Raw genomic sequence first — 18,226 nt, forward strand, 5'->3', positions numbered from 1 at the left:
CTAAAACACTTCTGCACAGCAAAGGAAACAGTCAGTAAAGTGAAAAGGCAACCTACGGAATGGGAGAAATATTTGGAAACCATATATCTGATTAGAGGTTAATATCTAAAATATATAAGGAATTACCACAACTCACAGCAGAAGACAACTTGAAAAAAATGGGCAAAAGACCTAAATAGGCATTTCTTCAAAGAACACATACAGAAAATAAATGTTGATGAGAATGTGGATAAATTGGAACCCTTGTGCACTTTTGGTATGAATGGAAAATGGTGCAGTTCCTACAGGGAACAGTATGGAGGTTCCTCAAAAAATTAAAAATAGAACTACCATATGATCCAAGAATCCCAGTTCTGGTTACTTATTCAAATAATTAAAATCAGAATCTTGAAGAGATATCAGAACTCACATGTTTACTGTAGCACTATTCACAACAGCCAAGAGGTGGAAGCAACCTAAATGTCCACCACAGATGAATGAATAAAGAAGTGTGGTATATACATACAGTGGAATATGATTTAGCTAGAAAAAAGGAAGGAAATCTTGTCATATGCTACAACATGGATGAACTTCGAGGGCACTATGCTAAGTGAAATAAGCCAGTCACAGAAGAACAAATACTGCAAAATTTCACTTATATATGGTATCTACAGTAGTCAAAGTCATTGAAGCAGAAAGTAGAATGGTAGTTTCCAGGGCCTGGGAGGATGAGGAAATAGGGAGTTGCTGTTCAGTGGGTATAAATTTCAGTCATGCAAGATGAAAAGTTCTAGAGATCTGCTGTACAACACTATGCCTACAGTTTACAATACTGTAATGTACACTTGAAATTTTGTTAAAGGTAGATCTCAGGTTATGTGCATTTTATTGCACTGGAGGAGAAAAAAAGAGACACATTGGCTAGCATAAGTTATATGCTTTATAGCTTAAAAAAAACTTGAGAAAAATTCGGACAGGAGCAGCAAAAGCAAAGAGCTAGAAAACAGAGCCTGCTTAAATGACTTACCATTGAAACATATGAGTAAATATATTAAACATTGCAATAAGCAGTAGACTCTTTGTGTCTCAAAGCCTTTGAAGCTGGATGTTCACATATTTAGCATTTAACCACACTCATATCTTAAAGGCAAGGGCATAGAATAACTGACTTGTGATTCACTTAAGTAATTTCAGGTGATGCAGAGTTTTGGCTCTGAAATACTCATTATGAAAGCATCACCAAATTAAATAACCAGAGAAAGGGAGAGGTATGTGAAACATACTGCAAGTTTCTCACCAAGTAGGAAAGATCCATACTAAGATTATTCCCTTTGATATGAACATTTTTTAAAAAATCAAGAGGACTTCTGGTCAAGGTGGCTCGGTCACTTCTTGCTTGGATGCATCTTCTCTGTTCCAAAAATATACACACATACATGCATACATACATACATACACATGGGTATGTATGTATGTATATGTCCACAACATATATATATATATATATATATATATTCATATATACAAAGATACACACAAAGATACAGCTAGGCCCAAAAACAAGATAAATATTTCTGTGAAAGAGAAAAACAGAAACTCCAAGTGATAACAGAGGATGAAGCTCTTCCTGGTATCCCTCTGCAACAAACAGTGTTGTTTTGTATTTTTTGAACTTTATATATATGGTATTATACTGTATGCATTTTCTGCAGCTACCTGTTTAAATTTTTTAAAAATACTTCATTTTTTAGAACAGTTTTAGAATTATAGAAAAACTGAGTAGTACAAAGAGTTCCCATACACCCCACACCCAATATCTCCTATAATTAACATCTTACATTACTATGGTACGTTTCTTTAAATAAATTAATTAATATTGATACATTATTATTAACTAAAGTCCATAGTTTATTTAGATTTCCTTAGTTTTTCCCTAATGTCCTTTTTCTGTTCCAGGATCCCATCCAGGATATCATAGTACATTTAGTTTTCATATGTCTTTAGTCTCCTCTTGGCTGTGGCAGTTTCTCAGGCTTTTCTTGTTCTTAAAGATCTTGACATTTTTGAGGAGTACTGGTTGGGTATTTTGTAGGATGCTCCACTACTAGAATTTTTTTTTTAATTTATTTTTTGGCTGTGCTGTGTCTTCATTGCTGCACGTGGGCTTTCTCTAGTTGTGGTGAGGGGGAGGCTATTCTTCGTTGTGGTGCATGGGCTTCTCATTGTGGCGGCTTCTCTCATTGCAAAGCAGAGGCTCTAGGCATGCGGGCTTCAGTAGTTGCAGCACTTGGGCTCAGCAGTTGTGGCACGCAGGCCCTAGAGCATGCAGGCTTCAGTAGTTGCAGCACATGGGCTCAGTAGTTGTGGCGCATGAGCTCTACAGAGCGCGGGCTTCAGTAGTTGTGGCATGTGGGCTCAGTGGTTGCAGCTTGCGGGCTCTAGAGCGCGGGCTCAGTAGTTGTGGCACACGGGCTTAGTTGCTCCGCGGTACGTGGGATCTTCCTGGACCAGGGATCAAACCAGTGTTCCCTGTATTGGCAGGTGGATTCTTAACTGCTGGACCACCAGGGAAGTCCCCACTACTAGAATTTTTCTGATGTTTTCCTATGGTTATATTGTGGTTATGGATTACTAGGAGGAAGACTACAGAGAAAAAGTACAATTTTGATCACATCATATCAAACACACATACTATCAACATGATTTATGATTGATCTTCGCTTCAATCACCTGAGGCAGTGTTTGCTGGGTTTCTACACTGCAACATTACTTTTTTTTTTTCTGTATTTCCATACTGTACTCTTTGGAAAGAAGTCACTAAGAGTAGCTCAAAACTAAGAAGTCAGGAGTTATGCTTCCCTTCCTTGAGGTGGAGCATCTACATAAACTATTTAGAATTCTTCTTCATGGGATATTTGTCTCCTCTCCCCCATTTATTGATTCATTCAGTCATTTTATTATCAGTATTGACTCATAGATATTCTATACTTTGGGTTATAATCCAATATTAATTTAGTTTGTTGTACATTCCCTGTTTTTGTTTGATAAACTATTTTTCTTCCAATTTTAAATGATTGTTCTTCCTGGATACAGAATTCTAGGTGGGTGTTTCTTTCATCACTTTAAATATTTTACTCTACTCTCTTCTTGCTTGCATAGTTTCTGATGAGAAATCCAGTACAATTATTATCTTTGTTCTTCTATAGGTAAAGAGTTTTTCTCTGGCCATTTTCAAGATTTTTTCTTGGTCTTCACAGTTTTCTGTGTTTGAACATGATATGCTTAGGTGTATTTGTTTGGTATTTATCCTACTTTGTGTTCTTTGCTTGGATTCTGAATCTGTGGTCTGGTGTCTGTCATTAATTTTGGGAAATTCTCAGCCATTTCAGTTTGGGAGGATTCTATTGACGTAACTTCAAGCTTACTAATTCTTTCCTTGGCTGTATGCAGTCTGCTCACGAGCCTATCAAAGGCATTATTTCTTTTTCTTTTTTTTGGCCATGCCGCATGGCTTGCAGGAATCTCAGTTCACTGACCAGGGATTGAACCTGGGCCATGGCAATGAAAGCCCAGAATCCCAACCACTAGGCCACCAGGGAACTCCCAAAGGCATCATTTCTGTTATAGTGTTTTTGATTTCTTGCATCTTTCTAGAGTTTCTATCTCTCTGCTTACATTATCCATTTGTTCTTACATGTTGTATACTATTTCTAACAGACTCTTTATCATATTAATTATAGTTATTTTAAATTCCATATATATGATCATTCAAAAACCTATGTTGTATCTCAGTTTGGTTCTGATGCTTGTTTTGTCTCTTGAGACTGTGGTTTTTCTTTTAGCATGCCTTATCATTTCTTTTTTGCTGAAAACCAGACACAATGCATAACATAATAGAAACTGAGATAAACAAGTCATTAATGTGAGGTTTTATGTTAATCTGGCTAGAAGCTGGGCTGTGTTTAATGTTTACTCTAGCTGTAGGTGTCAGAGGTTTTTCAATTTCCTCTCATGTCCTTGTTTTTGTCTCCCTTGTTTTCTTTGGGTTTCCCTAAAAACGTCTTAGAGTCTGAGTCTTGCAGGTCTTTCGACTGTAATCCACAGTTAACGTACTGAAGCCCTGCTGATGTGGTAGTAAGGTGTGGGGTATGGGAAAACATTCTGCAATCCTATAATTAAGTTTCAGTCTTTTATTGTGCCCATGTACCCAGCCTGTAACCTTCACAAGTATTTCACAGCTTTCATTCTCTTTCTCTTAGATGAGACAGTAAGGCTAGAGGAGCCTCGAGTTGGATAATTTCCCTTCTCCCACACTAGAGAAGGCTTTGGTAAAGTTGTTTTACTTGCTGGATAGCTCTTTGTTAAGTAGAAGATCTGGATGTATTTCAAGTTGATTCCTTTTCCTGTCACCATGCCAGGAGCAGGAGATTTTTCTTGGCTCTTCACACTGAGAACCCAGTGGAGTTCCTGAAGGTAAAAGTCATGAAAATGTGGGGAACCCCATAGACTGTGGCCCCCAGGTGTTTGTTACTCAAACACTAATCTACACTCTGCTTCCTGCAATTTGTCAAAGTTACCACTTAAGTGTTCCTACCAGTTTATGGCTCTAGTGCTTTCTGCTCCTGATAAGCAGATCTGGGCTGTCACTCTTTGTAATTGCCTGTCTCTCCAGATTTCAGGGTTGCAGTTTGCTCTCTGATGTCAAATCCCTGATGGGTCCAAGAAAAGTCATTGATTTTTAGTTTGTTCAGCTGTTCTTCCTGTTCTAAGAGAGCAGTGATGACTTCTAAGCACTTTACATGTTGGCACTGAAACCCAAAGTCTGCAACAAACTTTTTTCATTCAATATTGTTTGAGTTTCATCCATGTTGATACCTGTAGTTCTATTTCATTCATTTTTTCTTCTGTATAGTATTCTATTTTATGAATATACCATGCTTTATCCATTCTCCTGCTTATGAACATGTATGTTGTTCATAAACAATGCTACTATGAGCATCCTCATAACATCTAATGTGCGTGTGTAAGAGTTCCCCTAGGATAGATACCAAGAAGTGGGATTACTGACTTACAGTGTATGAGCATCTTTCATTTTACTAGATATTGCCACAATGTTCTTGAAAGTGGCTGTACTCATTTATATTCACCCAGCGGTATATTAAGAGTTCTTACTGTTCCATACGTTCACCAATACTTGGCACAGTCAGGCCTTTAAATGTATGCCAACATCCTGGGTGTTAAATGGTATCTCATTGTAGTTTATTTTGCATTTCTTTGATTACTAATGAGACTTTATAAGTTAATTGTCCATTCATGTTTTCTCCCCCGTGAATTGCCTGTTCATATCTTCTGGCCATTTTTATTGGGTTGTTTCTCTTTTTCTTATTGATTTGTAGGGAAAGATTTCCTTAAAATGTCTCAAAAAGCACAAACCATCAAATAAAATACTGATGATTTAATTACGTTACAATGAAAGACTTCTGCTTAACAAAAGAAATCAGAAACAATGTTAAAAATATAAGCTACTCACCAGGTGCAGCAAGGGTTTGTATCCAGAATTTTAAAATAAAATCTATAAATAATATCGAAAACTAAATAATCAAAATCTATAAATAACATTAAAAACTAAATAATCAAATAATGGGCAAAGAAACAGAACAGGCAATTCATAGAAGGTTCCTGAAAGACTAATGAATGTATAAATACATGCATAACTTCATTGGAAATCAGGAACATGCAAATTAAAACCATGAGATACCTTTCAAACACATTAGACTGGCAAAAATAAAAAGTCAAAAACTTTAAAGTCTTAGCAAAGATGTAAAAGAGATTTCTTAAACCCTGCTCATGGAGGTGAAGATACACATACCCTATATCACAGGAATTCCACTCCTAGATATGTAATATAGAACAGTGATTCTTAAAATGTCACTCTCAGACCAGCAACATCATCAGTATCTCCTGGGAAACTGGAAATGCAAATTCTCAGGCCCTGCTCCAGATGTATAGAACAAAAAATTCTGAGGGCGGAACCCAGCAATCTGTGTTTTAACAAGTCTTCCAGGTGATTCCGCTGCACACTAACATTTGAGAATCACTGCAATAGAGCAATATTTTTCTGGCCTTTTTGACTGAGATCTATAGGAAGAAATGCATTTTATATTCTGGCCCACATACATATCACACACACACATATTAAACAAAAGCTTCAAGAAACAATAATCATTCTTACTACTCTATGGAATGCACTTTGATATTTTCTATTCTATTTCATTTCTTTAAAAAAATTGCTGGTTGTGACCTACTAATAGTAAATTAAAATTTGAAAACCTGTCCTAGAGAAACTCCTGTACATATGCAACAGGAGATATGTACAATAATGTTTGCTGCAGAACTGTCTATAACAGAAAAAAATGAAAAGAAAAAATCTTCAGGAGAATGGATAAATGAATTATAGTATCTTTCTACAACGGAACGCTACATAGTTCCTTATACCTTTAGAAATAAATTTCAAAAACATGTATATTGAGTCAAAAAAGCAAGTTATAGAAGGGTATGTAGAGTATGATATCATCTATATATTTAAAAATATGTAAAACTATATGCTGTTTATGAATATATAGATATATAGTAAAAATATAAAAACACGGATGGGAACAATAAATAGCAAAAACAGGATCGTGGTTACCACTGGAAAGGAGAAAGAGGAATGGGATTGGGGAGGGATACATGAAAGTCTTCAGGCGTCTCCATAAGGCCTTATTTTTTTTTAATTAGGCATATATGGAAACTGGTAAGAATTGATAGAGAATTCCCTGGCGATCCAGTGGTTAGGACTCTGTGCTCTCACTGCCAAGGGCCTGGGTTCAATCCCTGGTCAGGGAACTAAAATCCCACAAGCTGCGTGGCATGGCCAAGAAAAAAAAAGGCAAGAATTGATAAAGATGGCTGGCTTGGTACAAAGGTTTTTGCTATATTATTCTCTGTAACTTTTTATAATGAGTAATATTTCATAATAAAAAATAAATAAAAATCAAGCTACCCTTGAACATCAAGAATATATTAGAAATGCAATCATTCAAAGGAAACTGCTTTAATATTCCTTACCTACGATGCCTTTGTAAAAATTCAGGGACAGCCAGAAGCTAACATTATTTTTTTAGTTTTGTTTTTTAAATTAGACACAATCAAGTATATACTCCAGGGGCTTGTGTTGCTTGAGTGACATGATAATGAAATTTTCAATTCTGTATGTAACACATACCATGAATGTGAAATAATGATATGATCAACAAAACAAGGATTATTTACAACTTTTCTTAGATATTTGCCAATTCCTCAAGGCTTAGAGGCCCTGTGCTTTCACTTTGCTGCTTAGCTATCAGCAACTTAAGTCATATGTCATATAAAAGCCAGGTGGAGCATTCTGAAGAGAAAACTCATGCGGTAATAGTAAACCCTACTCACAACCAGGCACCATGGCTACCAGATATGGTGGTACTATGAATACTACTTGATTAGTAGCCTAGGAAATTAGAGGTCACTTTTTTTCAGTTGAGGGTTTCTAGTGGGTATGGACTAGAGTCTGATCAAGATTTCTTTAAAATTCTAAGAGTAGCTTAAGACCTTAGAAAACCACAAAGAACATCATAAGGAAATATGTTACTTATATAGTCAGAGCTACTTATATAGCAGAGAATGAATAGTCAAGGTCAAGGAAAAACACAATCACTGTGCCTATGTCATGATTCTTTGGTATAATCAAAGCTAATATAAAAGTATTACTTTAGGTAGAAGTAAATTAAAAAAAACCCATTTTTTTTTCTTGGTTTGGCCTATACCTTGTTTGGCTCCCCTGGATTATATGAAGAAAACATAGGAATTTTTCGGATCTCTTCCTCTGACAAACGATTTCTCTGGATCTCATCTTCTGGGACAAATTCTATTGGCTGCGTCAGCTTCTTAGGCCCCGTCCAACACTGCTCAGGTGAATTATCAATAACTTTTGCCACATGGAGACTGGGACCTTTACCCTGTGCTGCCTGTTTTCCCTTGTCCTGGAGTAATGACGGGTTCTCAGCTGTGCCACTATCTCCCACTGATGTAGCTGAGACCAGTGAGTGGGAAGCAAAGGGTTCACCTCTCATTAGTTGGAACTCTTCAAGACGTTTTTTCATTATCATCTCTTGGTAAAAATTTTCCAGGTTGTTCATGGGATCACCTTTGTTCTTCTTTTGGGATTCATCTGGATCAAGACAAAGAGATAGGGAAGTTCTACAAAGCCTACCAATACAACCTTTGACAAATTAATAAAAATTAAAATTTGAATCTCAGATAATGAAACTCTGCTGGGGCAGGTGTTTACAACCTGTGAAAAATGACAATAATATATAGCTATGTTATTACAGTGCATCTTGGGCAAGGCCGGGCTTATGGTAAGGCAAGTGAGGCACCTGGGGTACAAAATTTGAGGTGCTCACTCTCAGGATCATGCAAGTACATGCATCTAACTGATAAAGACATTTGAAAAATGTTAGTATGGCATTATCATACTTCACAAAATTAATAATAATTCCTTAGCATTATCTACTACTGAGTTCATATTCAAATGGCCCTGATTTTCTCAAAGATATCTTTTTACACTTGGTTTAGGATCTAAACCAGCCATTGGCTGTTATATCTTTTAAGCCTCATTAAAAACACAAACAGTGCCCCTTCTTTCCCACCCCTCCAACCTGTTTCTTCCCCCATCCCATTGATTTATTAGAGAAACCACATCATTTGTTCATAGAACAAATGAATTTGACTGGCTGCTCCTCATATTATTTAACTTGTTCCTCAATCCCCTCTATTTCTTACAAACTGGCAGTTAAAACTAGAGCTATGCTTTCAATGTGGCCACTAGCCACGAGTCTATTTAAATTAATTTTTAAAATGTCAGTTCCTCTGTTAAATTAGGAATATCAAATGCTCAACAAGCACATGTGGCTAGTGGATACCATACTGGGCAGAATAAAGACCATTTACATCATCGTAGAAAGGTGCATTGGATAGTGCTGATTGAGATTTGGGTTCAATATTTTTAGGCAAGAATCCTCCATATATTATATAGATGTGTATTTCCTATTACATCATGTCATAAGGCACATAATGTTTAGTGGTCCCCTTTCTAGTGATGCTAAAATTGATCAGTGGATTCAGGTGGTATTAGTCTGATCTTTCTATTATGAAGTTTTCCCATTCACATTTCACCTAAGGGGTTTTGCATCTATTGATGACCATTGCCTAAATCCATTAATTTATTAGGAGTTGTAAAATGGGGCTCCCCTAATTCTATTATTTATTTTGTACTTATTATTTCTATTATTTCTTCTGTATTTATTATCTGGAATTCTATAATGGACTTACCGTCATCAACTATGTGGTTTCCCTACATACAGTTCATACAGCAAAAGCAGGATAAATGCTTGATTTGCTTCCCATTATTTACCAACTATAAAAGTAATGAGTTGGTACTTTTTTTTTTTTTTTTTTTTTGCGGTATGTGGGCCTCTCATTGCTGTGGCCTCTCTCGCCGCAGAGCACAGGCTCCGGACGCGCAGGCCCAGCGGCCACAGCTCACAGGCCCAGCCGCTCTGCAGCACCCGGGATCTTCCCGGACCAGGGCACGAACCCACATGTGCCCCCTGCATCGGCAGGTGGACTCCCAACCACTGTGCCACCAGGGAAGCCCAAGTTGGTACTTTAAAAGTGTTAAAAATGATTATTTTTAGTATAATTGTGAGACCTGTATTTTCATACATTTGATGTGTTTCAATTAAATGTAGTCATTCTTTTTAGTGGTCAAATTATCCCACTCAGGACTAGTGAAAGTCCCTTAAAATTGGCTCCTGTATTGCTTTCCAGTTTTCTGGCACAGCAAGATGTCTTAAGCTCATCTTGCATATTTCCTGACTCAAAGCTGGAATATTTCTCTAAGGACTGCTGTCTCCTGTTAGTGGGAAATAAATGTTTAGAAACCACAATACGTTGCTAGTTCTGTTCATAAATGTTGAGTTGTTGTTGCTTCTAGGCCTTTTCAGTGAACAAAGGTAGGAAAATTTTTACGAAAAATAAATCATAAATTCATACTGGTATTTCCACTTCAAATTTAAGATTACAAGGTTTTAACTCAAACTCCTTGATTTTTGACTTGTATCTCTTTCCACATGTGCTTAAGATATTGGCTCCTAATGATATTAACAAAATTATTTATTAGCTTTTTCCTACAATATATAGAACTTTTAAATGTCAGTAACAATACTAATATGGTTATCAACAATACTAATATGACTATCAACAACAAAACTACTTAATACAGTTTTATAATTCTTTGCAGTTACTTTTGACCCTAAAATATATCCCATTTGGAATATACAAATACTGTTTTGAAGTCATTTTAAATAATTATTTTCTCTATATGGTTATGCTACCAACTTTATTCACAGTTAGGCTCATTTGCTTCAGGCTGTTTACAAATGTTAAGGATTGACCTTTTTTCCCTTTTGATTAAATTTTTAAACTATGCAAAACATTTACATGGGTCTAAAGTGAAAACTGTGTTATACAGTACCTTCACAGAAGTCTCACTTCTACCTCTGTCCCCTTCATCCCACTCCTTTCCTTCTCCATAAGTAATAATTTTATTAGGTTTTGGATTTATGGTTCCATTGTTTATTTTTTGAAATATAAGCAAATAGGCACAAACACACCACACATATTTATGTGTGTGTGTGTATATATATATATATATATAATTCATTACACCCCCTGTCCTACATAAAAGGTAACTTACTTCACTTAGCAATATATCCTGGTGATAATTCCATATTAATGTATAGAGCTCTTCCCTTTCCTTCTTATAGCTGCATAGTACTTCATTGTGTGGATGTACAATAGTTTATTCAACTACTCCCTTACTGATGCACCTTGGTGTTGTTTCCAGTCTTTTCTGCTATTGTGAATAATGCCCTGACAAACAGCCTTCTGCATACAGGATTTTGTATTTTCTCAGTATATCTTTGAAATAGATTCTAAGAAGTGGCACTGCTGAGGTAAAAGGCAAATGTGTATGTAATTTTTCTATACATTGCTAAATTCCACTCTGTAGGAATTGTACTATTCTGCATTTCCACCAGCAAGGTATAAGAATATTTATGGAAGGATTTCTTAAGACTCAAAAAGCATTAACCATTAAGGAATATATCGACAAATTCAACTACATTAAAATTAAAAGCTTCTGTTCATCAAAATATCCTAAACAGAAAACTCACGGAATGGAAAAAGATATTTGCTATACAAATAACTGATAAAGAACACAATCATTAGGAAAATGGGCAAAAGACAGAAAAAGGTGCCTCACAAAAGAGGAAATACACTGGCTAATAAATATATGCAAAAGTGCTCAATATTAGAATTCAGGGAAATACTAATTAAGAAGGGAATACCATATTGGCAAACAATAAAAAAGAATACCAATACCACATGTCAGTGAGGCTGTAGAGCAAATGGAGCCCCCATACATTGCTGGTAGGAATGTGCAGCCACAGTGCAAATCACCATGACATTACCTACTAATGCTGAATATATGCTCATAATATGACCCATCAATTCCACTCCTACATATATACCCTAGAATAATCTGGGCATAGTGCACCAGAATACAATAATAAGAATATTTAGATCAGTACTATTTATAACAGGCCTGAAACTAGCAAAAATACAAGTATCCACCTAAGAAGAATCAATTATAAAACTGTAGTAAGTTTATATAATGAAATCCTATATTACAACAAAAGTGAACAAATTTTGGTTACATATGACCAAGTGGATGAATATACTAATGTATATACTCAAAAATATTTATTCGGTGACTATTATGATCCAGGTAGTATTCTAGGTTCTTCGGACACATTAATAAAACAAAGATCCCTATCTTCAAAGAACTAAGTAAATTATATGGTATGCTAGAAGGTTATGAGTGCTATGAAAAAGAAAAAGTACAGCAGCATAAGGGATAACTGGAAGGGCTAGAAGGTGGTGGTAGTGTTGGTTGCAATTTCACTGTTGGTCTGAGTAGGTCTCATTGAGAAGGTGACATTTGAGAGAAGCCTTATAGAAAGTGAAGTAATCTATCATATATTGGAGTGAGGGTTCCAAGGTGGGAGTATGCTTCAAAAAAATTTTAAAGTCTGAAATCAAAGTATTTCTCTGACCATAATGGAATCACATTAGAGATATACTGCTAGAAGAAATCTGGGAAAATATAAATATCTGGAAATTAAACAACACACTTCTAAATAATCCATAGGTCAAAGAACTTCCATAGGAAATTTTAAAATACTCTGAACTAAATGAAAATGAAAACACAACATAATATTTATGGATACAGATTAAACAATGTACAGAGGAGCTTCCGGGAAGATGGCAGAAGAGTAAGACGTGGAGATCACTTTCCTCCCCACAGATACACCAGAAATACATCTACACGTGGAACAACTCCTACAGAACACCTACTGAACGCTGGCAGAAGACCTCAGACCTCCCAAAAGGCAAGAAACCCCCCACGTACCTGGGTAGGGTAAAAGAGAAAAGAAAAAAGACAAAAGGATAGGGACGGGACCTGCACCAGTGGGAGGGAGCCATGAAGGAGGAAAGGTTCCCACACACTAGGAAGCCCCTTCGCAGGTGGAGACTGCAGGTGGCGGAGGGGTGAAACTTCGGAGCCGCGGAGGAGAGCGCAGCAACAGGGGTGCGGAGGGCAAAGCGGGGAGATTCCCGCACAGAGGATCAGGGCCGACCGGCACTCACCAGCCCGAGAGGCTTGTCTACTCACCCGCTGGGGCAGGCGGGGCTGGGAGCTGAGGCTCGGGAGAGGACTGGGGTTGGCGGAATGAACACAGCCTGAAGGGGTTGGTGCACCACAGCTAGCCGGGAGGGAGTCCAGGGAAAAGTCTGGACCTGCCGAAGAGGCAAGGGACTTTTTCTTCCCTCTTTGTTTCCTGGTGCGCAAGGAGAAGGGATTAAGAGCGCTGCTTAAAGGAGCTCCAGAGACAGGTATGAGGCGTGGCTAAAAGCGCGGACCCCAGAGACGGGCATGAGACGCTAAGGCTGCTGGTGCCGCCAGCAAGAAGCCTGTGTGCGAGCACAGGTCACTATCCACACCCCCCTTCTGGGGAGCCTGTGCAGCCCGCCACTGCCAGGGTCCCGGGATCCCGGGACAACCTCCCCGGGAGAACGCACGGCACGCCTCAGGCTGGTGCAATGTCACGCTGGCAGGCTCGCCCCGCATCTGTGCCCCTCCCTCCCCCGCGGCCTGAGTGAGCCACAGCCCCCGAATCAGCGGCTCCTTTAACCCCGTCCTGTCTGAGCGAAGAACAGTCGCCCTCCTGCGACCTACACGCAGAGGTGGGGCCAAATCCAAAGCTGAGCCCCTCGGAGCTGTGAGAACAAAGAAGATAAAGGGAAACCTCTCCCAGCAGCCTCAGAAGCAGAGGATTAAAGCTCCACAATCAACTTGATGTACCCTGCATCTGTGGAATACATGAATAGACAACAAATCATCCCAAATTGAGGAGGTGGACGTTCAGAGCAAGATTTATGATTTTTTCCCCTTTTCCTCTTTTTGTGAGTGTGTATGTGTATGCTTCTGTGTGAGATTTTGTCTTGTATAGCTTTGCTTCCACCATTTGTCCTAGGGTTCTGTCTGTCCGTTTTTGGGTTTTTAAAAAATTCTTTTCTTAGTAATTATTCTTTATTTTAATAACTTTATTTTATTTTACTTTATCTTCTTTCTTTCTTTCCTTCCTTCCCTCCTTTAGACAACGAATCATCCCAAATTGAGGAGGTGGACTTTGAGAGCCAGATTTATGATTTTTTCCCCCTTTCCTCTTTTTGTGAGTGTGTAAGTGTATGCTTCTGTGTGAGATTTTGTCTGTATAGCTTTGCTTCCACCATTTGTCCTAGGGTTCTATCCGTCTGTTTTTTTTTCTTAATAATTATTTTTTTATTTTAATAACTTTATTATATTTTATCTTACTTTATTTTATTTTACTTTATCTTCTTTCTTTCTTCTTTTCCTTCCTTCCCTTCCTTCCTTCCTTCCTCCCTCCCTCCCTCCCTTCTTTTTCTTTCTTTCTTTCTTTCTTTTTTCTTCTTCTACTAATTCTTTCTTTCTACTTTTTCTCCCTTTTATTCTGAGCCAGGTGGATGAAAGGCTCTTGGTGCTGCAGCCAGGAGTCAGTGCTATGCCTCTGAGGTGGGAGAGCCAAATTCAGGACCCTGGTCCACAAGAGACCTCCCAGCTCCACATAATATCAAACAGCAAAAACCTCCCAGAGATCTCCATCTCAACACCAGCACCCAGCTTCACTCAATGACCAGCAAGCTACAGTGCTGGACATCCTATCCCAAACAACTAGCAAGACAGGAACACAACCTCACCCGTTATCAGAGAGGCTGCCTAAAATCATAATAAGTCCACAGACACCCCAAAACACACCACCAGACGTGGACCTGCCCACCAGAAAGACAAGATCCAGCCTCATCCACCAGAACACAGGCACTAGTCCCCTCCACCAGGAAGCCTACACAACCCACTGAACCAACCTTAGCCACTGGGGACAGACACCAAAAACAACGGGAACTACGAACCTGCAGCCTGCAAAAAGGAGACCCCAAACACAGTAAGATAGGCAAAATGAGAAGACAGAAAAACACGCAGCAGATGAAGGAGCAAGATAAAAACCCACCAGACCTAACAAATGAAGAGGAAATAGGCAGTCTACCTGAAAAAGAATTCAGAATAAAGATAGTAAAGATGATCCAAAATCTTGGAAACAGAATAGACAAAGTGCAAGAAACATTTAACAAGGACCTAGAAGAACTAAAGATGAAACAAACAACGAAGAACAACACAATAAATGAAATTAAAAATACTCTAGATGGGATCAATAGCAGAATAACTGAGGCAGAAGAACGGATAAGTGACCTGGAAGATAAAATAGTGGAAATAACTACTGCAGAGCAGAATAAAGAAAAAAGAATGAAAAGAACTGAGGACAGTCTCAGAGACCTCTGGGACGACATTAAACGCATCAACATTCGAATTATAGGGGTTCCAGAAGAAGAAGAGAAAAAGAAAGGGACTGAGAAAATATTTGAAGAGATTATAGTTGAAAACTTCCCTAATATGGGAAAGGAAACAGTTAATCAAGTCCAGGAAGCACAGAGAGTCCCATACAGGATAAATCCAAGGAGAAATACGCCAAGACACATATTAATCAAACTGTCAAAAATTAAATACAAAGAAAACATATTAAAAGCAGCAAGAGAAAAATAACACACAAGGGAATCCCCATAAGGTTAACAACTGATCTTTCAGCAGAAACTCTGCAAGCCAGAAGGGACTGGCAGGACATATTTAAAGTGATGAAAGAGAAAAACCTGCAACCAAGATTACTCTACCCAGCAAGGATCTCATTCACATTTGATGGAGAAATTAAAACCTTTACAGACAAGCAAAAGCTGAGAGAGTTCAGCACCACCAAACCAGCATTACAACAACTGCTAAAGGAACTTCTCTAGGCAAGAAACACAAGAGAAGGAAAAGACCTACAATAACGAACCCAAAACAATTAAGAAAATGGGAATAGGAACATACATATCAATAATTACCTTAAATGTAAATGGACTAAATGCTCTCACCAAAAGACACAGATTGGCTGAATGGATACAAAAACAAGACCCATATATATGCTGTCTACAAGAGACCCACTTCAGACCTAGAGACACACACAGACTGAAAGGGGATGGAAAAAGATATTTCATGCAAATGGAAACCAAAAGAAAGCTGGACTAGCAATTCTCATATCAGACAAAATAGACTTTAAAATAAAGAATCTTAGAAGAGACAAAGAAGGACACTACATAATGATCAAGGGATCGATCCAAGAAGAAGATATAACAATTGTAAACATTTATGCACCCAACATAGGAGCACCTCAATACATAAGGCAAATACTAACAGCCATAAAAGGGGAAATCGACAGTAACACATTCATAGTAGGGGACTTTAACACCCCACTTTCACCAATGGACAGATCATCCAAAATGAAAATAAATAAGGAAACACAAGCTTTAAATGATACATTAAACAAGACGGACTTAATTGATATTTATAGGACTTTCCATCCAAAAACAACAGAATACACATTTATCTCAAGTGCTCATGGAACATTCCCCAGGATAGATCGTATCTTGGGTCACAAATCAAGCCTTGGTAAATGTAAGAAAATTGAAATTGTATCAAGTATCTTTTCCAACCACAACGCTATGAGACTAGATATCAGTTACAGGAAATGATCTGTAAAAAATACAAACACATGGAGGCTAAACAATACACTACTTAATAACGAAGTAATCACTGAAGAAATCAAAGAGGAAATCAAAAAATACCTAGAAACAAATGACAATGGAGACACGAAGACTCAAAAATCTATGGGATGCAGCAAAAGCAGTTGTAAGAGGGAAGTTTATAGCAATACCATCCTACCTTAAGAAACAGGAAACATCTCGAATAAACAATCTAACCTTGCACCTAAAGCAATTAGAGAGAGAAGGACAAAAAAACTCCTAAGTTAGCAGAAGGAAAGAAATCATAAAAATCAGATCAGAAATAAATGAAAAAGAAATGAAGGAAACAATAGCAAAGATCGATAAAACTAAAAGCTGGTTCTTTGAGAAGATAAACAAAATTGATAAACAATTAGCCAGACTCATCAAGAAAAAAAGGGAGAACACTGAAATCAATAGAATTAGAAATGAAAAAGGAGAAGTAACAAGTGACACTGCAGAAATACAAAAGATCATGAGAGATTACTACAAGCAACTCTATGCCAATAAAATGGACAACCTGGAAGAAATGGACAAATTCTTAGAAATGCACAACCTGCCAAGACTGAATCAGGAAGAAACAGAAAATATAAAAAGATCAATCACAAGCACTGAAATTGAAACTGTGATTAAAAATCTTCCAACAAACAAAAGCCCAGGACCAGATGGCTTCACAGGCGAATTCTGTCAAACATTTACAGAAGAGCTAACACCTATCCTTCTCAAACTCTTCCAAAATATAGCAGAGGGAGGAACACTCCCAAACTCATTCTATGAGGTCACCATCACCCTGATACCAAAACCAGACAAGGATGTCACAAAGAAAGAAAACTACAGGCCAATATCACTGATGAACATAGATGAAAAAATCCTCAACAAAATACTAGCAAACAGACTCCAACAGCACATTAAAAGGATCACACACCATGATCAAGTGGGGTTTATTCCAGGAATGCAAGGATTCATTAACATACGCAAATCAATCAATGTAATAAATCATATTAACAAATTGAAGGAGAAAAACCATATGATCATCTCAATAGATGCAGAGAAAGCTTTCAACAAAATTCAACACCCATTTATGATAAAAACCCTGCAGAAAGTAGGCATAGAGGGAACTTTCCTCAACATAATAAAGGCCATATATGAGAAACCCACAGCCAACATCGTCCTCAATGGTGAAAATCTGAAAGCATTTCCACTAAGATCAGGAACAAGACAAGGTTGCCCACTCTCACCACTCTTATTCAACATAATTTTGGAAGTTTCAGCAACAGCAATCAGAGAAGAAAAGGAAATAAAGGGAATCCAAAACGGAAAAGAAGAAGTAAAGCTGTCACTGTTTGCAGATGACATGATACTATACATAGAGAATCCTAAAGATGCTACCAGAAAACTACTAGAGCTAATCAATGAATTTGGTTAAAGTTCAGGATACAAAATTGATGCACAGAAATCTCTGGCATTCCTAAACACTAATGATGAAATATCTGAAAGTGAAATCAAGAAAACACTCCCATTTACCACTGCAACAAAAAGAATAAAATATCTAGGGATAAACCTACCTAAGGAGACAAAAGACCTGTATGCAGAAAATTATAAGACACTGATGAAAGAAATTAAAGATGATACAAATAGATGGAGAGATATACCATGTTCTTGGATTGGAAGAATCAACATTCTGAAAATGACTCTCCTACCCAAAGCAATCTACACATTCAATGCAATCCCTATCCAACTACCACTGGCATTTTTCACAGAACTAGAACAAAAATTTCACAATTTGTATGGAAACACAAAAGACCCCGAATAGCCA

The 18,226-nt window shown here is 37.6% G+C and overlaps 1 protein-coding gene across 3 annotated transcripts in view; it reads right to left on the bottom strand.

The window, feature by feature from the left end:
- RBM41 (RNA binding motif protein 41) overlaps positions 1-18,226 on the bottom strand; it is a 68,320-nt gene that overhangs the window by 16,586 nt on the left and 33,508 nt on the right. For all 3 annotated transcript variants that reach the window (XM_029240951.1, XM_029240950.1, XM_029240949.1), the window contains one exon: positions 7,821-8,224. In XM_029240951.1, coding sequence (XP_029096784.1) covers positions 7,821-8,224 — 404 coding nt within the window. The remainder of the gene's footprint in view (positions 1-7,820; positions 8,225-18,226) is intronic.

This window comes from Monodon monoceros, unplaced genomic scaffold, assembly GCF_005190385.1.
Source record: "Monodon monoceros isolate NGI ecotype Baffin Bay Population unplaced genomic scaffold, NGI_Narwhal_1 Super_Scaffold_22, whole genome shotgun sequence".
In the NCBI taxonomy this organism is placed as follows: domain Eukaryota; kingdom Metazoa; phylum Chordata; class Mammalia; order Artiodactyla; family Monodontidae; genus Monodon; species Monodon monoceros.